We start from the raw sequence: 21,725 nt of genomic DNA, 5'->3' as shown, positions 1-21,725 counted from the left end.
ATTAAATTCCTAGTCTCATGCGCTCATCAATATTATCTAATTACGTTTATTTGATTCTCCAGCGGCAATTATTCGCACGCTAACCGCGACTGTGCACTTAAACGATTTAATTCGAAATGATGCGCTAGATTTTTCAATTAAAACCCATGTAATATTCGCATGTCGATTGCATATCGTTCCGTGTGTCGCGTGTCGGCGCAACACGAGTATAAGACGACAATAATGCGCATCGGTAACAATATCAGGAGTTCCGTCTGAACGCAATCGCAGCTTCGCGGAAAACGCGCCAGTGCATTATGCCCGATTGCGTATCTTAAATAATGTCGCATTTGCGCAGGTGTGCGCGCAATAACGCTAAGGATTTTGCCATTTTTATGTAATACCGGCATGATGCGCAGCACACGAGGCAATTAAATCGCGTATTTTCCGCGACATCGGTGTGTGAAATATCGGATACAGAAAACTGTCACAATCGTATCTTCCTGGGGTGTTGAATGTTTTTATTTTTATTTTTTATGTTTATGTGTAATTTTTGCACGTGCACGTGATTTTTTGCAGTCACAAGATCACCGCGACGTAATGCAACGATTACCAATTACAACGCTAATTGATAGCGCAAGCAGAAAAACAAAACGTTGCAAAATATGATCGAAAGCAATTAGCAAAAAATTACTTTCTATAGTTTCTAATATGAGCATCGGACATCAACTGCCGCGCGAATGCTAATTGTTGAGCAAGCAATCGTTAAACCACTTGTATCACGTTTACTTTTAATAAGTAAGTATAATCAGACGATAATCGTGTTTATTTAACACCCGTTTAATTTTTTTTTATTTTAATTTTTTTTCTGGGATGAAATTATTTGCCACCTCCACCTCAATCAAAGCAGTGTCACCCGCTTTGGCTGGTGTTTATATGGTGTGTTGTGTGTGGAGGTGCGCAACGGGACGACGAACCGAATTGTAAAATAAAAATACGCGCCGCGCGTCGGTCGCGATTTGTTTGAATGCGTGGCTGGCCGTGTGCGCATCACAGTCGCCTCTTCTTCTAAGTCCCTCTTCTTGCGAGCATCGAGTTTCGGGCCCCTGGTGCGTTCGCGGAAAGCGACCATCATTGTCAAGTGAAAATTCATCCGTTCAAAGATATAAAGCAATTCTCGGCGCGCCGGTCAGGTCAGTCAAGCGCGCGCGTTCGTCCGTCGAGGCATCATCTTACGGAGCTATAAGACAAGCCAAGAAAGCAAAGTGTGTTGATTCGTTCGTTTAAATTCCCCATTGATAAGTTTCGCAATTCCGAAATTCGCGTTTTGCAGCGGAACGCCTGCTTCGATTGTTAATCGAATTGGATCGATCGAAAGTTCGTGATTGATATTCACAGGTGAGTGTTTTGTGTCTAAGCAAAAATCCAGCGAATTCATTGAAAGTTTCAAAAAAGTTTCCAACGCGTTTCAAACTCTTGTTGGCCCGGCTCGACGCGCATGCGATTGAACTAGTTTTTCGACTCGGTGTTGTATCTTTTGCACGCTCATTAATTAGCCCACCTATTAATTACACCGGCGGAATTAATTTCGAATAAGGTAGTAGTTAATCGGCATCAATGACGTTTCATTGAAATGCTTATCATGCACGTGATTTTTCAAAAATTTTGATTGTTTAAATGCTTAAAAGCGTCAACCTTAGAAAATGGACATAAAAATTTCTTTGTCAATGTCTCACTGCGTCAATAAAAACAATTCCTTTGATCTTGTCAGGTTTCGCATTGAGATCTCGCATGAATGCCGAAATAAAAACTTGGTCAATTATTTCACAAGCGTCGTAAAACAATAATAAATTCACTTGGCGCTGGTGAAAATCTGTCTAGGCAGCAATAAAACTGCACCAATCTGCGCGAAATAAACTAACACGCCGAAATTAAATCATAAAAATGTTTTCGCTAATGTTTCCAGCAAGTAACCTACTTGTTGGCGGCGCATTTTGTCATCTAAACCTTGTTTTGCGCGATCATCCTAAAAAGAAGTGAATGTCGCGGCTGGGTTTTATGATCGGTGTATTTTTCGTGTGGTGTACCGCAACGGGATTTAATAATACCCGTGTGCAGAAAACAATAATTAATATTTTGGAATCGGCCGCGGCTTATTCACGTGTTTATTGACGTACGCAAATCGCGTTTGCACGATGCGCTGATACACTTCCAAGATTCGTACCTACGTGAGTCGCCCGGCCAGCTAATTAATGTTATCTAAACATTCGTAGCAAAACAATCAAATATCCGTGCGATTTGCGCTGCAAGCAAACAAATCGAAAACGCATTGTCCGCGTTCGGGACGTTTCGCGCGTTTCTGCTCGCCGGTGACTTTTATGACAAGGTAATTACTTATCACAATATAAAATATGCGATTAAAAACGCGCACGTGTACACCGAATCAAGTTTGCGGTCGGCGTTACGCTTAAAATATCCATTCGTGCGCGGATTATTCATAAATCACATGTTACATCATATGAAGTACGAGTTGTACTCGCAGAAATTCAGCGCTGATTTTATATTATTACCCCGTTAGATACGTGTAATTAGAATAACGCAAATAATCATCATTTGCGATTAGATTAGCGTTGAACTCCGGCGGCGGCGTTTTTTTTCCGGGTGCTTTCTTGTCTCTTGAGTTCGCGCCGGTAGCCGTTTCGTGTTTGCTCAACGCAACGATGTTTACATTAAGACGCGACACGGTGTGCTCATGTCCGATTGTTTGTTTCTTGCTGAGCATTCATTTTCGGCGGACAAATTACCGTGAAATTGCCGTTTTTGACGTTTTGTCTGCACCTAATTGCACGCACGGCCTCCCGAACCACCGCACACGCAAGCCAATAACGTCAAATTGTCTCGTCGAGACATTAAAATAATAAAAATTAAAAAAAAAACAAAAGACAAATTAAGCAAATCGCAGTAAACGATTTTTCGTGCTTTGCGTAAATTTAAAAAACCAATCGAAATAATCAGAGTCATGCCACTTGCGCATTAATTCAATAACTGTTGATTATTTCCTTGTGCGGCAATCACCCGCAGACCACGCGTATTCAAGGGTTCGGTGGGTGAAACAAAACAAAATTTTTATTTGTTTTGTGTTTGATGCGTGCGACATAAAAACAAACGCGATCTGCGTGTGTTGAAAACGTGCGCTCCGTGCGTCCGTGCGTGATTAATGAATAATTATGATTTAATAGCGATCACGGGCACATTATGTGCATGGATTAATTAATACGTTTGCCGAATTACACAAGATGTGAACTTGAGCGTTGAAATTGCATTCCAGTGACGAAAATCATTTTCTCCGATAAATCATCGGTGTCGGCGCGTAAATTTTCATTTACCAAAGCGACATATTGCGAATTATCGATGAATTATGCTCGGGAGTGAAAGTTTCGCGAATTCGCCGTGGTGTCGAAGCGACACATCCTTTATTTGTTTCTTTTATTCACTCTGCGAGTATTTCCATCGTTTTTTTCTTGCTGAATAATAAATAAATCAAATTTTAAATTATACAATCTTTATTGTTTGTCGAACTCGTCTGCCCACGCAGCAGCCATTGCAAAAATTCAATTTTGAAAAAAGGAAAGAAAAAAAAACTCGCTGGTTGTTGTGATGTGATGCGATTTCGAATCTGTGCGCTTCAGATTTCCGATCTTTCGGATCGGGTTTCGGATTTGCGCGCTTTGCGCAATTACTTGCGTAATCCCGCCACTTTCAGTTCCATGTTTTGAAAACATCTTTTAAAAAGTAGTCTATGCAAATCGCATTGTTCGCATCTCTTACGTGCGTCCCAATTTAAACCTCATTTGCCATCGACGATTTGCATCAATTTGGAATTAATTTCTTTGCGGCGTTCTGGAAAATCCGCTAATTTAATTAAAAATTTAATCAGTAGCTTGAATCCGGAATGAATTTATCTCTCCATCTATCATCGCGGAATCTTTATTGTAATTAATTATATAGTATAAATGAACATGAATGAATTTCAAGCGATAAATTTTTTTCGCCGACGATTTAGACAAGCTTTTTGCAGAACCAGTTCGAACCGGTTGGAATGCTGTGCGCAGATTTGCGATAGAAATCGCGCGGCGGTCAATAATATAGTAATAATAAACAACAATTCACAACAGACAAAAAAAACTCATTAAACTGGGCACGGAATGACGCGATTGAAGAAAATTGCGCGCGCGCACAATGCGATGGTACACACCAGGAAGAAAAACCGCCGGCAATTTATTCAAAAGTCATGCATGCGTCTGTGCGAGTGCTAACAATTTGAATATTTTGATAATCATGCTCGGCACTTGCGCTAACTGCCCATATAATTTACATATTAAAGTTTGAAGCGTAATACACGAGAGAGCCCAGTAAAATTTATGACTTATTGGTATAGGCGGCAATAAAAATTCTTCCAGTGAGTCAGGTAAGTGCTGTGAATTGTTGTTTGTTTGAGTTAGTGCGTTGTCACCACGAATTTCGTAGAAGTCCAGCCGTGAAGCAGGTCAATAGATTAAGTTTCATCTTTCCTGATAGTCATTTAAAGTGTATTTGTTGTTTTGGTCTCCACGTGAAGATAAAGCAAAAACTAAAGTTTTGTTTTTTTCCAGTGGTTTTTGGCACGAAAAGGAAGCAATCGCAGCGCCTCCACAGCCTGCTGCCGGAAACACAGATTGGAATTTGCGAGATATAAATCTTCGTAATCATGAAATATAACTGTAAATTCAAATTAAGCCTATAGAAACAGCTGGAGACAACTAAAAAGAAAAAAAAAACGAAAAAGACATTCGCCGAATAGGCAACCCACGTCACAAATTCGCCGAAAAAGTAATCCACTTCATCCCCGACATGGAGAATTACAACCCTAGCATTAACAATAGTCAGTTGACCTTGATTGCTGGCAGTGACACAGACCTGCGTGGTCAAGGTGTGGAGAATCCTTCGATGGAGAATGATGTACCTGCAGACCCACGTCGAGAATCTTGCTTGGATTGTTCCAGAAAGGGTAAATTTACTTTTTTAAAACTTACGACGAAACGAATTCTGAATATGATGTTTTTTAACCATTAGCCAACACAGTATTGTACATACCATCAGACAAGTACGTCAACGGTACCACCAAGAACGACGAGTTCAAGCCGACCGTTAAAAAATGGATGATGGAGAAGACCTCAAATTGCTTTACCAAGAAGAATCTCCTGAAACGCCTGCCAATCTGCGCCTGGTTGCCTGAATACAACACCACTTCTGGAGTGTCTGATTTGGTAGCGGGTATCACCGTGGGTTTGACGGTGATCCCGCAAGCGATTGCGTATTCGAATGTTGCGGGTATGCCGCCACAGATTGGGTTATACTCGTCATTCATGGGATGCTTCATCTATACGATTTTGGGTAGTGTGAAGGATTCTGCAATTGGTCCCACGGCTATATCAGGTCTCCTGACCAGGGAAAACGTGCATGATTTTGGTGTGGACGGTGCGGTTTTGCTTTGTTTACTTTCTGGGATCGTTCAATTGTTGATGGGATGTCTGCAACTGGGTTTCCTGATTGATTTTATTTCCGGACCTGTGTCCATCGGGTTTACCTCAGCGGCCGCTATCATTATCGCCACAACGCAGGTTAAAGACATTTTAGGTTTGTCGGTCTCAGCGAGTAATTTCCTTGACGGATGGGAGAATATTTTCATGCATATTACGGAGACACAGCTCTGGGACGTACTCCTGGGTGTCTCTTGTATGGTGATCATATTATTTTTACGGGTAGGTTATCATTTCATAGGAAAGGGAAGGAAATTTATGTTTTTATTCATGTAGAAATCAAAGGATTTCCAAATTGGGCCATCGGACCCAAAGGAGCGCAAACCCATCCATGACTTCCTGGCCAAGTCCATTTGGTTGATATCAACAGCGAGGAATATTTTCGTTGTCATCTTCTGTGCGGTCCTGGCTTACTTCTTCGAATGCCGAGGAACTCATCCCTTTAAACTCACGGGGGAGGTGAAACCTGGTTTACCAGAATTGAAACCTCCGCCTTTTGAAACCACAGTCGGTAACAAGACCTACAATTTCGTGGAAATGACCACTACCATGGGATCAGCGATGATTGTGGTACCATTGTTAGGAATTTTAGAAAATATTGCTTTGGCTAAAGTTTTCTGTAAGTTTTTTACCGTAATTGACTAATTCAATACTAAAATGGCGGGTTTTAGCTGAGGGTAAAGCAATTGACGCTACCCAGGAGATGTTGGCGATTGGCGTCTGCAACATTGCTTCCTCCTTTGTTGGTTCCATGCCGGTGACGAGCGCGTTGTCCCGTGGGGCTGTCAATAATGCATCCGGAGTAAAAACCACATTTGGCGGAATCTACACCGGCTTGATTGTTATTGTTTCATTGCATTTCTTCACCCCATACTTTTATTACATTCCGAAAGCTTCCCTGGCAGCGGTGATCATTGCCGCCGTGGTGTTCATGGTGGAGTTACACGTGATCAAACCAATATGGCGTACTAAAAGTAAGAATTTTGTTGGTTAGGTTACCAAATGTTACATTTTGCAACTTTTAGAAACTGATTTGATTCCGGCAACTGCCACATTCCTGAGTTGTCTCTTCCTACGTCTGGAACTGGGTATAGCAATTGGTGTGGGCATCAATCTGCTATCTTTACTCTACGCCAGTGCTCGCCCTTCAGTGGAAATCGAAAAACTAACCGCAAGGTCCGGAATAGAATACCTCTTAATCACACCAGATCGAAGCCTTGCCTTCCCTTCGGTGGAATACGTCCGGGCCAGCGTATCCAAAGCGGGAGTCAAACACGGATCCAGTTCCATTCCAGTGGTCATCGATGCCCGACACATTCAGGGTGCCGATTTCACAGCAGCGAAAGGCATCAAACTGCTGATCGAGGACTTCTTGAATCGCAATCAGATGCTGTTGTTCTTCAACCTAAAACCGTCCGTGATTGGAATATTCGAAGGCCTCAAACCGAAGGGCTTCAAGTACTGCGGGACGTACCATGAGTTGGAGGAGACGCTACAGAAATACTCCCCAGGCAATTGTGGTACCAATGGCACGGGCCCAGTGGTCGTCGTCAATTAAATGTGATATTTCGTATACAAAGCTAAATGAAATGTATACAACCCAAACCTATCAATATATAGTAATATTTTCTACGCTGTCCAAGATGGACGACTTCGTATTTTCTAAATCTAGTTGTAATGTAAATATAAAATGTATCTTATCATCGTAAATAATCTTAAACTTAATCATTGTAGACGAAGCATTCATGTAGTGATCTGAATAAATTCATCCATGGAATTAGTAAATATTTATAACAAAATCTTATTGTTTATGTTTATAATTATAAAGTGCAATCGGGAATATAATACAGCGAAGTGGTTTTGGTTGCCTATAGTAATCTATAGTTTTAATGCGATTAGGTATAGAATATCATGAGAACGTTTAGGTATTTTACTGAATTACCTATATCACAAATAATTGAAACAAAACAATAATTCCCCGGGGTAATTAATAACGCAGGGTCAAAGTTTGTACACCAGCCTCTGAATAATCAGAAATCGCTAACCTTTGTTGAGAAGTACTTCATCATATCTTATTTACGCAATAAAATGGCGACTGAAGCAATTTTTTGTTTACAATTATAAAACTTATATGTAATGAAGCTGTGTTTAAAATAGTTTCGTGTTTATATGCAAACGATATACTGAGAAGTCTTTATGACTCATGAAACCGATAAACTTTGCTATAAATACCTCCCCCAACGAACCGATATTTCAAGTTGCCTTGTCGCTGTTGCAGCGCGCACATCGCGCGCTGCATCAACGATAAGTTACTTCCACAATTTGCAACTTCTACACTCCAATCATCAGGTGAGTCCTTACTACCCATTCTAATTTACTGAACTTATATATACTGCGTATATTTTCCACATCCAGATTTCGGCCCTTTCATGTGACGGCTCCCTCGGAGACTATGCCTTCCGGTTGCGATGCGCCTGCCCTCGGTGAACACTGGGGGTAAGAGGTCCAGCCAACAACATCGGCTGGATTTCCCTTGGCACTTTCCTCACTTGTGGTGACCTTGTCTTCGGGCGTGGTCCCATGAGTGAGGCAAGGGCCTTGTGTGAAAACTCTATAAATCTCTCAAAAATCCATCTACAAAGCCATCAAAACAATTTCATATTTCATTATCATCCAACAAACAAATGCCAAACTTTGTTTTCATATATTGCACGTGTGCTGTAATCAGTGTACGTGCAATTTCATCAGCCCAGACGCATTAGCACTACACCCGAAGTGAGCATTTTTTTCCTTATCAATTATGTTCGCTTCGGGTTGACCGTTATTGCGGTCTCGGGCACTCATTGTTCTTGATTGGCCACCGCTGGGTTAGGTGCTACCAATTGGCGCTTGCATATTTGAAGAGTGAGGACTTGTTACCCAAATCTTCAGCTATCAGGTAAGCACATAGAAAAATAAACAATTTCTCCATCAATCTGTTTTGTTGTAGCCTTCAGCATACATCATCGAAAATGGAACATGGGATCTTCAATCCAGTCGAATCATAACCAGTCTTCAACGAACAGGATTCCATTTTTTAAAACTTACAAAATTGTTTCAAATTCCCGGAGTGCAAAAGTTGCAAACTGTGTATTCACTTAACTATGTAATTCGAATAAATAATTTAGTATTTAATCAATGGTTTACACTACACTTTAAAAAATCCAACACCGTAAATGTGAATTACTAAATTTTATGATGTGAAAGGTTTGGAGTTTGGTAATTTTTCCACCTAACACACACACACGGCAATTGCATAAATTTGTTATTAAAGCAGTTATACTCAGTTAATTACATAAATTTCATAACAAATCGAATCACTTTTGCTTCATTCTGTATTCCGCTCGACGCGTATTGTCTGCGGTGCGCATTTTGTAAGCGTGCGCGCACAATATGTGGCCTAATAATTAATTTCGCGATGTTTGAACATCGCAACGCATTTCGCCAGAAACGAGAATGTGAGAAACAATTCGAGCTGCGACGATTTCGTAACTATCTCTTCGGATTCAGTTTCACTGCCAATCGCCTCATCAACACAAACACTTTTACTTTTTTATCAGTTCTTTTGGTTGCCTGCCTGCCGAGTCATTTGAATATCACAACATTGCATTTGCATGCAATTTCTTCGGATGGCATCATTGCTGTTGCGCAAACATCGCCCATACATTTAATAAAGTGACATAAATTACTCCAACACTTAAATAATTAAAAAATTTCTTCGAAAAAATGAAAATTTTGTATTTTATTAAGCATTTAAAATTTCGGATGAAATTATAAACAATTTGCTTATTTTTTTGACAAAATTAATTTCTGTTAGTCTCCTGTACGTCTTTATCTCGATTTAGCGTTGATTTCATACGCGGAGGAAGGATGCGATGGCGATACGTTAGATTGGCGGCCGTTTCGCATCGACGCATGATAATTGATGTAAATCTTCGCTTAATTAATGTCCACGACATCCTCTGCGAATGTAGTCAGCATTTACCTAAGATTTCTGCGCGCCTGTGAATGACATACACGCAAATTCATGAAAATTAAATTTATTAAACATTGTGACGATGCCAATGATAAGTTTTATCTTTATCCTCGCAAACGCAAGAAAAAATCCAACAAACAAACAATCAAATCTTTGCCTATTATCTTATCGCTTTTTATTAATTATAGTATACGGAAGAATGCGATGATAATAACAGTCAATGAGTGTTTTCCTGTTTACGTTCGTAAAGTCATGTTCGTTCATCGATTCGTCATTCGATTTGTGCGCTTTGTAACATCGCCGGCTGTACACTTTCTCGCGCTTACGTCGCGGGACAAATTTTGCTTTGTTTTCCTCGTAGACGACAATCGAGTGTTGATCCGCCAGCCGTATCATCGATTTGCGATAGGAAAGCTCGTAGATTATGTGAAACAATAGCCAAGGAGTGAAAAAACGCACAACACACAACACACGACGCTCTTCCTTTTCGCTGCAGCGGCGAGCGCACGAAATTGCTTTAATGACCGTTTCCTATAATTATGCGCTGCTTACATAAAAGAACGGAAGAGTGGCATGGCGTACAAAGTGTGAAAAACGCTGCGACCACACGTCAATTTCACTGCACGCGGCTGGAAAGAAAAGAATTTACATATTATGATACAATTCATGCTTTTATGCGCGTCGTTATACTCCGCACGCAATTACGAAATGGTTAATTAATAGAAAATAATTTGCGGTTTATGATATAGGTAATTACGGATGAACTAGAAATATGCAAAGTAAAAATTTCGGACTTTTCGAATTTATCTTGCATAAAATGTAAGCCGAAACGAAACGGCGCGGTACAAGTGAATCCAAGAGAAAGCTGCATCCATGAATGTTGTACACATGAAGACGTTAGTTTCCTCCAGCGATTTTCTTGCCGCGCAGATTCGAATGTACCTCGCAATCGGGGACAAAAACATCGTACATTTTCCGATTGTCTTCTGCGCCTTGGGCGCCTCTGCAATGCGATTTATTCGCCGTTTTGCGTGCGGGGCTTTCATTGTAAATAGGTAATAACATTTAATCCGGCATCTTTTATCCGTCGTAAATCAGTTAATAAGCGCTGTCGGACAAATACTGCTCCGCACTCGCCGCGAGTTGGAAGGGAAATATTCACAGAGAGCACTTGATCGTGCTTAATTGCTCTTTATTGAAGGTAATTGAACGCTGGAGATGATTACCGTGGCGGTGAAAAAGTCATCAACTCGCCGTGTGCGAAACATCAGACTCGGAGCGCGTGTGAGACTCTTCTTCATCGGCATCAGCATCAGTCTGGTGGAGCGTCGAATCGTCGAACGCGGACAGTGTCCGCCTCGCCGCACGCTCGCCGGATCGTGATCGCGCACACTACACGAGCGCGCCGCTCATTGCGCCTGTCAGTTCTTCGCGAACTTTCGAACCGCTTACTTTGTTGTGTTGCGCGCCGGTGTTTACAGCAGAAAACAACTCGCCGCGATGAGCGAAACCTTTGCCAGGCCGGAGGTGGTCCGCCAGCAGATACCGCAGGATGTCATACCGCCCCCGAGTCCTTCGCCAGCGCCGCCATCACCGCAACTTGATAACAATCTCACAATCAGTACGAAGATTTCAACGGATCAACTTATTTGTAAAACGCCGCAGGATTCACCGATGAATTCCCTTGCGAAAACAAAGCGTAAGATTCAGGACGATCCGGCGTTCGAGAAAAACGCTAAGAAGATTTCCGAGGTGGACACCATCGAGACGAATTGTTACAATGTGTTGTTATATCTCGCGTTGATGCAGATATTCCTCGGATTGTTGATGTGCACGTTCGGAGTGTTGGTTATCATGAACGAAGCCAGTTTAGCGCAGGTAATAAAACACGAAATAAAATGAAAAACGCGTAAACAGAAAGTTTTCTTATCTATCTATCGTTGAAATGAGTGAACTTTCTCATTTTCATTATTTTGACTAGTTAATTGACGTGTTTACGGCGCGCGCGGCTGGAATTCTGTTTTGACGCTTCGCTGCTGCCCTGATTCGGGCGCCCGTAAAATCTAAGAGCGTGTCGTAAAAAAAAACTCTCAACTTGTCTGTCACTGCGTCTCATTCACCGATTAACATTGCACACGTTTTTCATTAACATTTTAAATCTGGAACACGTGCAGCGTCGTTTTCATTTCGCGAATCATTTTACTGAATAATTGCGCGTAATTTCCGTTGCGTGCATACGCGTAAGAGATTTAGATTACGCCTAAACTGTCCTCTTTTTTTCCCTTATGTGGAGTGCGCTGCGTGGCTGAAAATGCGCGCGAACTTTCGTTTTGTTTCGTTGCAACGAGATACAAAGTCGCGCGCGGTGGATCGACGCAACACGCACAAAGCGCGCAGCGATCAAGCGGAAAAAATGAAGCGCACGAAATACACCCAAGCTGGCTGACGGAATGCGAATCTATAATCAACATTATCCAGTCTAATAACCACGACCTTAGCTGTCGATTGAACCACATGCCCGCACATGCACAACTCTCGCATATAGGTTGGAAATTACTCCACGTCGCTCGTTGGCTTTATCATCAGCAACGAATTAATTGTAGGTGGAGCAAAAGCAAAAATCTTGCCATTTTTTTACTTTCAATTGCACCCAAAAGTCATGCATGTTTCAATTTTCAATCACAATTTGTGAAAGTATTTATTTTGCGCGTTAATTGGATGATTGCTTAATTGCACAAAGGAATATCTGCAGTTTCACTATTGCAGAAGGTGTAGACAACGAATATTTATGCAACCATTCACATTTCCTAATCTTCCTATGAATTTTAATATGAAAAAATTCTTCTAGGAGTAAAATTTTGATGGATTATGATTATTAGCTGATCAAGGTCGGGATAATCTTGTAATTTGATTTTTGTAATTGAATTCAGTTACTCGACATTCAATTTGATTGTGGCGGCACGTGTGCAGCACACAACGCGAGCATTTTAATAGCTATTTCTAATGGTTGGCAGGCCAGACACGAGTGCGCCGCGAAATTCCGCTCGCGATTGATTGTAATTGCATTTGCATTCGCGGCGCTCACGTGCGACGCCATTCATAAGCAGCGACACATCACACCGGCATAAACGTGTCGCGGATTGTTCGCGCTCGCATTCGATTAGCGTCTAATTAACGGTTAATTGAAGCAAACGAAAGTGAAAAAATGCGTGCGTGTTGATTTCATCATTTTATCGCACCAAATCAATTGAATGTTAATGCCGCTTTAATTACCTACACACGCTGCATTATATTGTCGTGGTGTTTGGAGAGAAAAGTTCCTCTTGTCTCGCGCGATAGCCAGCTAATTTACGAGCGGCGCACGCGAAATAAAGCATCGAGAAGGCGGCGTCCCCGGCGTGCGAGGCGCGAGTATGTGTAGTAACGACGGCGCGAGCGGCGACGTAATCGAGAGGATGTGCAGCATCCTTGAGGCCATTGAGGAACTCGCTGGATTCCATTCAGTCATCACCACGAGCACTTTAGATACACAAACCTAACAAAACGACGGCCGGTAACTGATCTTGTCGGGGGCCCCGCCGTTGTGATGTTAATTGTGCAACAAAGCCGTTTCGCGACAGAGGAAGCCTTAGCGGCGCACAAGAACTGCAACAATTTTGTAGTTGCGCCCGTAGGCTATGGTAATCGATGTGCCGGTTTTGTTTTTCGCTAATCTGAAGAAACTTCAGCAATTGCAATCATCTCCTCATCCTGTTTGCTGAAAAAACATAACCAGATTCGCAGCCGGCGCAAAAAATTCACGCGCATTCACGACACGACATAATCTTATACTTATACTTCTAGACAACTCAGTAGTTGCATCTTCAGAGTCTTCATCTATATGTACGCGTAACGATGTGCGCAGAGTACGTTAATTCTTTTATAATCACTTCCTGCATCCGTTGGTCAGTTACAGATCTTATTCTTTTGTTTTCGATTGGATAAAAATTCAGGGCTGATTATTGTTATTTTTATTTATTATTATTAATTTTTTTAAGTTAGGGTGCGGCACATTGACATTGAAAATATTTGATTGTTTGTAATTCCGCATTGTGCAAACACGGATCGAAAAACTCCTAATTTGTCAGCCGCACATCAACACTAATAAGATTTAATCAGACTTAAACTATTTTAAATTGCCTTCATTACGGCCAGCTACCGCGCCCGGGCAAGAACGCATAACAATAATCGAGAATGTGATTACCCAACCGGCCCGACCAAAAATCGCCCGCAAGGCGACCGAAAGCGCCTATTAGAATGGTAAAAACCAAACTCCTTGACGTTTCGTAGTTTTTCCGTACGCATACGCGATACGTCGTGATTATTTTCTACGCACAACAACACGAAAATAATTATCATTATGAGGCACGAAAAGCGACACATGCGATCGTTATTATTACCTCATGATACTCGTATCATGCGAGGCACATTGTTAGCACAAGTTGTTGTAATTAGCGCACGAAACCGTTACTTATTTGAACTATTTGACTTCTCTGTTACAGATTGGTGGCGGATTATGGGGCGGATGTCTAGCAGTCAGTGCCGGAACGGCTGGGATCCTTGCAGCTGCGAAAAGTTGGTGTCCTTTGCGCACAGGAGCGCAAAAAGTGGCGCAGACGGTGTCGCTCACCCTCAATATGATAACACTGGCGATCGCCCAGTTAGTGTTAGTCCTGGCAGCGACAGGACTCGCCCGGGATGTGCACAAGAGCGAAATCATCGAGAGCAATACGCAGGTAATCGTTTAAAATTAAAAACATGCGATTTTCACGATTACGCCGCGGTTTGCGAAGCGTGAGCGCCGGATTTTCTCATGACCCTGAATCATGTTGAACGTTTAACGCAGACGAAATTCATGGTGTTGTGTGTAAGATTCACAATATTGTTATATCACAATTTCGATGCTCGAATGAGGCTAATTATTCCGCGCGCGCGCGCAGCTGAAGATATTGCACAAGCCGCGAGCATCAAAACGCAACAATACGAAGTAATCGCATGCAATCGGGTTTCATTTACGGATAGATTCTTCTCGGAACAGCTCGTATGTGTGGTAAAAGCACAGCGCGCTTGAAAAGAAGAAAAAAAGCGCAAGAAAAGGCGAAAAACGTGATTCGAAAACATTCCGTTACGTGCCCACCGTGCCCACAACGCCGCATGGGTTTGGTAATCGCGCATGAAAACGTTGTTTTGCTAAAATTAACTAAACAAATAATTCAGTACGAATGCTTATGTACCAGGTGACGATTGTAAGAGAAAAGAATGTCCCACATTGTCGCTGGAATTCACTTGTCAGCGCACGTGCTGCCGTATGTAGTATGCAATCACATGTCGCCGTTGTTTATATTACCATACACTTAGTTTATTAAATAATCATTTATTATTACCAAGGCCGTTTTGTAAGTTCTTGTGCCGCACCGATATATCGACTTGCAAATTGATATCAATTCGCCGCTCCTCGTTTCTGCTGTAAAGTTTAAATGTCTTGCAGGCACTTCAAAAGAAGAAAGCGAAACTCTGCGTGTTGATGGCCTACTGATGTGGCAAGTGGCAAGTGTACTCGCACCAATTTCGTTCGCATTCTTTTTCTGACCAGAGCGATAAATTCATTCGGCGCGCCCCAACCTTCAATACGCGTATAAATATCGATTACTCTGCGCGAATTTTGATTCGGTGCCTACTTATATTTATCAATTACAAGAATGTAGGCATGCGTTGTTGTTGCATGTCGCCGCATTGGCACAGGTGAATTTTAATTGAGCGAAGTTATGTAGGTTACAGGCACGCCGCGAAAAGAAACTTTTATTTCAACGCGCAAGCCGACATCAATCCAGCTGGACACAATGCGCATCCAAAGTTCAAACTGCATGAATCATCTCCTAATAGATTTTAATTGGTTTCAATTGCGTTGATTGTCATCTTACAGGTCACCGAAGATATCGTCGAGGTTCTACCGTCGAATTATCCGGCGTTGTTATCAAATGTTGGTCTGCTCATCATCGCTGCGTTTGAGACGGTGTGCGCGGCGGTGGCTTCGTACAAGACGGCGAGGTTGGTCTGCCCGTGCTTCCGCCAGTCTTCAGGAGATGAGAATCTGCATGAAAACCTGCGTATTGGCGGTCGGGACGCTTTGGTCAGCTCGTGGCTGGGCAAACATTCGATGCAGACCGTCCAACCGCAGATCTACGTCGTGCATGCGCCATCCACGCTGGGACGACATAGCAAAGTAAGTTATATAATTGAAGATTTGATTGAATGCACTCTGGGCGACTTCCGGGAAGTCTTGCAAGATTTGTGGATGTAATTGATACCTGCGGGAATTCGCGCGCTGGAAGCCAAAAGAATAACAACGTCGGTATCACACGTAACAAATGATTGTGTGTTTTTTTCTCTCGGCGTGTTCTTGAGCGTTGCCTTCATGCCAGCCACCGAAACCACATGCATTTTATAAACAAAAGTATTCGGTTGCGAAGGTTGCAATATGCTCAAACTTCAACTTGCGATGCTGTGTATTTTTTTTCCTTCTTCGCTTCTCTTCATTATTATTTTCTCGAGATTATTGGCTGCCATTTCTTGAGGTGCGCGCCGGCTGGAATTTGTAAATGTACGATTTGAATTCCATGGGATTCAAGTGGTTTGCCTTGTAATTGAAAAACAGCTAGACAAACATTAGAACCGTACGCGCACGTGAATTACTCATTGAATGTCGACGCGCGCACGTTGAATCCAGCGTAGGTACCGAGATGTATTGATAAATAATCAAGAGATAAATAAAATGCCTCGCTCGTAAATTTCGCGCGCATAATTACCGCAGCGCACACGTCCATTTGTAATCGAATACGTTTAGTGTTTAAAAGTGGCTGCTGGGAGGTATTGCGTGTCGCAGGCAGGTTTGCCAGCACATTCTTGTTTATTTGCGAATACTGTTTTCGATTGATATGGTCATCATTTCTTTTTTTACGACATCGCTAATTTCCATCCACTGTTGGCCGAAATGCAATTAGAATTCGATGCGTGTGCGCGCGTTGGAAAAGTGACACACAAACGCAAATGGTACTTGCAATGCGCTATATGCATTCGAAAGTCATTTTCAATTGCGTTGCTCAATTTGCTCAATTAGCAAGGCGGTAGAGCGGACAATTAACATTAACATAAAACTTCATAACTTCAAATTGACGATGCATCAACTTTTCTATCTCTAAAACGTTTAATTTTAATTTTTTTAAAATTTTTTCTTTGATTTTCTTGCAATTTTTTCAATTTCTACCCATTTATGGGTTTAAATATTTACACCTCAAGCAAAACTTACGTTTTCTTTTCTATTTGTTTATGTAACACGCAATTATCGCGTTTGTCGGCTTGTGCAATTAAGTTATACGCTAAAATATCGATTATTATGACCAACGAAAAAAAGCAGCGCATGATATCCACGTCGGAGATTTTTACGTTGTTGTGTCAGTCGTTCTGCTTTCTTATTTCCTGTGCATTCCTGCGGCTAACGGCTACTCGAAGCCCCGAACAAGCTTCTAGTCTCGATCGAATTCAACGAAACACATCGTATTTACTCCGGATTTTGATTGTTTGTTTACTTGATTATTACGTCTTGAAAAATCACGAGTAATAACGCGTTTTGCGCGCGTAGAAGAACCATTTTCGAAAGTTACAATAATGCGTACAATTATTACTATCTGGGATACTAGGAGACTAGGACTATACTCGTTTACAATTAACGCTTTTGCCATCTTCACGATACCAGCCGATTGGAAATCTGTCGAGATGCATTTGCATCTCTGCACTCGGCGCGCTTAATTTGTTTCGTACACTTTGTTAGCGTAATTCTAATCATTACGCCGCGGACGTTATGCTTGACGGCCCCGTTACACACGCTTCGTGCATACGTTATTATAATATTCCTGTCGATATTACGTGCATCATTTGTCTCGTTTTGTGTGAACAAACAGTGTTTTCTTCGGCGTTTCGCGCAAAGTTTAAAGAGTTTCCTGAAACTTTTGTGAAAAGAGAAAGTCGCACGAAGAAAATCGAAAAAATATTATTTTCTACCATCAACGCAAAGATTTTAAGTAAAATTGCGTAATTTTATTCCGAAAAATAAATTGAAGTTGACATGTCCGCCTGCATGTGTGTATTTTTGAAATTTCGCCGGATTATTAATTACATGCGCCTCGGGCAGGCATCGTTTTCCCTTTTTTTCGTTATTGTAAATTAACTTTCGAAGCGAGGAACACGCGAGATGCGCCTTCGGCCAGCGCGCTATCCGGCTAATTCATTCATTAATAACGCTTCCGCTGTGTGCGCTGGAAAAAACTACGATAGTCATGGCGCAGGCAGATCAACAAGTCGGAATTCGATGGAATTCGACCAAAGGAGGCAAGCCACTTGCGCGAACATATAATAATAAATGAGTACGATGCTCGTGCCGCACCTTTCGAAAACGAGACGTAGTGAACACTTTCGATATGACACACTTCGACGAAGAAAACAAGTGAGGCCCGTTCCAAACCAGCCACAGCGCACACACACGCGGAATAAAAACGAAAATAAATATCCTATGGATACACAGATATCGATTAGTTTCGACTTGTTGCGAGCGAGGGGAAAAGAAATGCGGTTCGTGTGTTTATCGTGGAAAATCATTGAAATGTTTCGTTGCGCTCGATTTTGCATTGCATGCGTCGCCGAGGCCTGCCTTAATTGTATGCATTCGAAGCGTTTCGAACATTTCAGCCATTCATTTAATACGCCGCCGCGGCAATAAATCGAGTTTATGTTTTTGTAGCCGGCACGAATCGCCAGGCCGGGTATCAAAAAGTTGCGCCGTTCAAATGAAACTTTCACAGAATGAGCCGAATCGAAAAAAATCGGTACTTTTTGCGCAGTAGATCTTAAAATAACGCGAAATTAAATAATACGTATGTAAATTGCATTGCAACGGAAGGATGCGGTTGGATATGAAATTGTAATACCGAACCGGTTGGACGACATCTAAGTTTAATTGGTGCGCTGTCCGACATTTCCGAGATGATGTTAATGTCAAATAATAAGGGAAAGTTAAAAGTGAAATTTCGGAATTCTGATGGGCTCCACTTCGATAGCGATAAATCTTCATGACATTCCGCTCTCATCTTTGTCCACTTTTACCAAACAGTCAATATGAGCAGGTACCAATACCGCCATATTGATTTATAACACTTTCATCTCCATGAAAGACATCTGATGTCTTTTAAAATTTAAAAATTAAAATAAAAAAAACTTTTCAGCATTCTGGAGGCATGCCCATTCTTCTACAGCAACCAATGATGGGTCCAACCATGTATCCATTGATACCTGCACCTTTGGGACCCGTACCGTCCCCGATTATACCAACACTACCACGTGATGTACGTATTTCTATCTTTTTTTAAAGAAAAAACTATTTTTTATTTATTTTTATAGCATCACTACCGTCGTTTGTTACGCGATCGTCAACCAGCACCGAAAGCCCCTAGTGCCCGCAGCAGGTCCCGCTCCCGAAGCAAATCCAAAGAGAAACAGCTCACCGAAGCCGACGTCGCCAAGACCTACACCGGCCTGGACAGGATGATCGCCGAGGAGTTCATCCAGATCTGTGATTCGCGCAACAACAGCCTCTGCAGCGACTCCAGCTGCCGCGACAGCTGCCAGTGCGCGTCCAGTGACATGGGCTCTCGGGACTATCTCATTGATAAAGTGGAGAAGGTCTAATCAATTAGGTACCACCCAAGCTTACCAATTTTTAAAAAAATATTCGAGTGACTGAATACTGTGTCATGACTTAATAACGATGCATTCACAGCGCTATTGTAAAAAAATGATTTGTTAGCTAGGTTAGAATTTGAATAGTCTTCATATAGTCTTCCCAAATTACATTATATACAATAATCTACTCACTAACCAAGATAGACTTCGATTTTTACGTATTTTTACATTCGACAATTGTAATTTTAACCGATCGTAACGAATTTTAATGCTCAAACGTATGTATAGTATGTAATTTTAAACAAAATTTATTAATTGTTACTATTGTGATATATGTATTATATTAATGTATAATGTATTCTTTATTAGTATCAAAATATTATCTAAAGTTAGAGTAACATTTGTGGTACCATTGCGATTAAACAGCGTAATTTGTGCGGCGGAATCCTTGCTCTGAAAGAAAATATTTTAGATGTTTACCATTTTGTCTTTAATGCCACCTACGCATTAATTGCATGATGACATTGGCGATTTCGGCATCAGGTGCGCAGAAAAAGTAATAAGAAAATTTTGGTTGACTGTTTGCATTCCTAAAACATAAATATCAATTATTTTTGCTTAAAAATGGATTCGTCACATTACCCTGCGATGTAAGCGAAATAATTTGGCATCAATGTAATGCATGAACAACCAGAAATTTCCATGAACATGTGACTCTTCATTAAACATCTCCTTGCTACGCTGGAAAATTTGATGCCCAATTCGCCAACCTCGAAGAGCACTTCCTCCTTCAGACTCTTGTCACGTTGCTGCGGTGTGCGGGGCGGCCAGAAAAAGTTGGCGAATACCTTGTCAATTGCTTTAGCCTCATTATTGCGCCCCACACACACACATCCCAGGTAAGTAATTGTGAAACCAGTCCTGCAAATGTGTTACCACTATCAGAGCGATGCTGTGCGATATTAACACATGCAAATCGACCTACAACGCTTTCAGTTTCAGATTACAGTTTCTCCAAGTTGATCCTTGAGTGGGATTGTGATTTCGGTTCAGGGAGGCACGCACCGTCTCCGGGTCCAGTTGAATTTCCTTGTAGAGTTGGATCATTGCGGGATGTATGGTATTTTTAGTTGGATCAGTAATGGCTTTGATTAATCGCAAGGTCACAGGTTGGATACGTGAAGTTTTTAATAAAGTGTTGAGGCTTCCATGGGCTACCGAGAGCACTGGTACGTTGTTGATGCATTCGATGACGTCCCCGATATTGATATCAGCCTGAAAATTGAGTTTAATTGCAAATATTTAACCACACAAACCTTTTTTCTGCAATACAGATTCATGAACAACGCTGTTGGCACGAATCTTCGTAATGATGGGTCTTTCTCCTGCATATCTGGAAGTATACATAGTAAAACTTAATAAAAACTAATGGTAATTATGATTACTTAACAGAGATGCCAAGATCTTTACTGGGGACCAAGTCGACGTTGATAATTCGTGGTAACTCCCACGAGAGGTCCAAAAACGCTGAATTTTCTAAGTCTAACTTAAAATCTACGATGTTCAATTGGTAGATCACGGAGAGCAGTATTTCGATAAGGATTTCATCGGCGAGGATTGCATCAGACACGTAATATTTATCGCATTTGTCTGATGACCGCTGTGAATATCATCATGTCATTGCAATTATCGTTTTAATCTTTTATGTTTGATCACGTACCAAATATTCAATCGGACGATGCAGGCATTTTCGTACGAGGCAATAGCGCACAGCAAGTCGAAAGCGTCCATCTTGGGTCAACACATCTTTCCTCTGCTTGACGCTTTCGATGACCTGCGTGATCTGATAGTTTTCATTGTAGAAATCATCCGATTTCATGGTTTCTCTATCCATCTCCATGCGGAGCCATCCCACAGGTAGCCAAAGAGTGCCGTCTGCGCTTTAATGGAACAGTAGAAAATGTTTTCGAGACATCCTTCTAAACTAAGCAGCAATGGATGCGCATCTGTCACAGGGTCCCCCTTTTTATAACACTCCAGGAATTTGGAGGTGTACCCTTTCAGTTCCATGATTAAAGGATCTTTTGGATAGAGACAGGCCATTTTTATTTGTATGTGTATAAATGAATATATGAATGATTCTGAGTTGATAAAAAATACTCAGATGAGAAATGAGATGAATGAATGTGTCACACGCATGGCGCAGGTGATGCGATCGAAAAATGAATAAAATAACAAATTGAATAAATGTTTTAGTTTGAAGTTCACGAGTTGTACCCATAAACAAATGCATCTCACTTTTAGTAGTGCACACAGTGAGTGTGTGTTTGATATAAACAAACACTCGAGTTGCTCTTATCGCTTATGGTGAAACCCCATAT

General features: G+C 41.5%; 3 protein-coding genes and 1 long non-coding RNA gene across 5 annotated transcripts; 3 read left to right on the top strand and 1 right to left on the bottom strand.

Moving 5' to 3' along the window:
• Positions 1-944: 944 nt before the first annotated feature.
• LOC135791835 (sodium-independent sulfate anion transporter-like) lies at positions 945-7,357 on the top strand. Of its 2 annotated transcripts, none has more exons than XM_065302389.1 (6): positions 945-1,377; positions 4,632-5,026; positions 5,092-5,780; positions 5,835-6,177; positions 6,230-6,532; positions 6,584-7,357. In XM_065302389.1, exons 2-6 carry the CDS (start codon positions 4,870-4,872, stop codon positions 7,114-7,116), a joined length of 2,025 nt encoding a protein of 674 aa, XP_065158461.1. In that variant the 5' UTR covers positions 945-1,377; positions 4,632-4,869; the 3' UTR covers positions 7,117-7,357. The 2 variants fall into 2 exon arrangements, with proteins under 2 accessions (XP_065158461.1, XP_065158468.1); XM_065302396.1 differs by lacking the exon at positions 945-1,377 and adding an exon at positions 3,191-4,525.
• A 390-nt stretch (positions 7,358-7,747) lies between these two features.
• On the top strand, positions 7,748-8,732 carry LOC135803701 (uncharacterized). The gene is made up of 3 exons (XR_010550850.1): positions 7,748-7,907; positions 7,974-8,496; positions 8,548-8,732. It is a non-coding gene; the product is annotated as an uncharacterized lncRNA (long non-coding RNA).
• A 2,167-nt stretch (positions 8,733-10,899) lies between these two features.
• Positions 10,900-19,742, top strand: LOC135792274 (uncharacterized). Its single transcript, XM_065302900.1, has 5 exons — positions 10,900-11,451; positions 14,115-14,348; positions 15,536-15,835; positions 18,888-19,007; positions 19,063-19,742. The coding sequence occupies exons 1-5, from the start codon at positions 11,074-11,076 to the stop codon at positions 19,348-19,350; spliced, it is 1,320 nt and encodes a 439-aa protein (XP_065158972.1). The 5' UTR covers positions 10,900-11,073; the 3' UTR covers positions 19,351-19,742.
• LOC135792281 (uncharacterized) lies at positions 19,637-21,577 on the bottom strand. Its single transcript, XM_065302912.1, has 7 exons — positions 21,065-21,577; positions 20,790-21,004; positions 20,677-20,737; positions 20,330-20,619; positions 19,987-20,265; positions 19,849-19,934; positions 19,637-19,797 (listed from the first exon to the last, which is right to left on the bottom strand). Exons 1-7 carry the CDS (start codon positions 21,242-21,244, stop codon positions 19,763-19,765), a joined length of 1,146 nt encoding a protein of 381 aa, XP_065158984.1. The 5' UTR covers positions 21,245-21,577; the 3' UTR covers positions 19,637-19,762.
• Between the last annotated feature and the right edge of the window lie 148 nt (positions 21,578-21,725).

This window comes from Atheta coriaria, unplaced genomic scaffold (genome assembly GCF_025399875.1).
Source record: "Atheta coriaria isolate IRGN ID8LTWV9N9 unplaced genomic scaffold, Caltech_Dcor_3.1 hic_scaffold_1_pilon, whole genome shotgun sequence".
In the NCBI taxonomy this organism is placed as follows: Eukaryota; Metazoa; Arthropoda; class Insecta; order Coleoptera; family Staphylinidae; genus Dalotia; species Dalotia coriaria.
The sequence above is the reverse complement of the archived record's forward strand: the minus strand, read 5'-3'. Positions and strand labels throughout refer to the sequence as shown.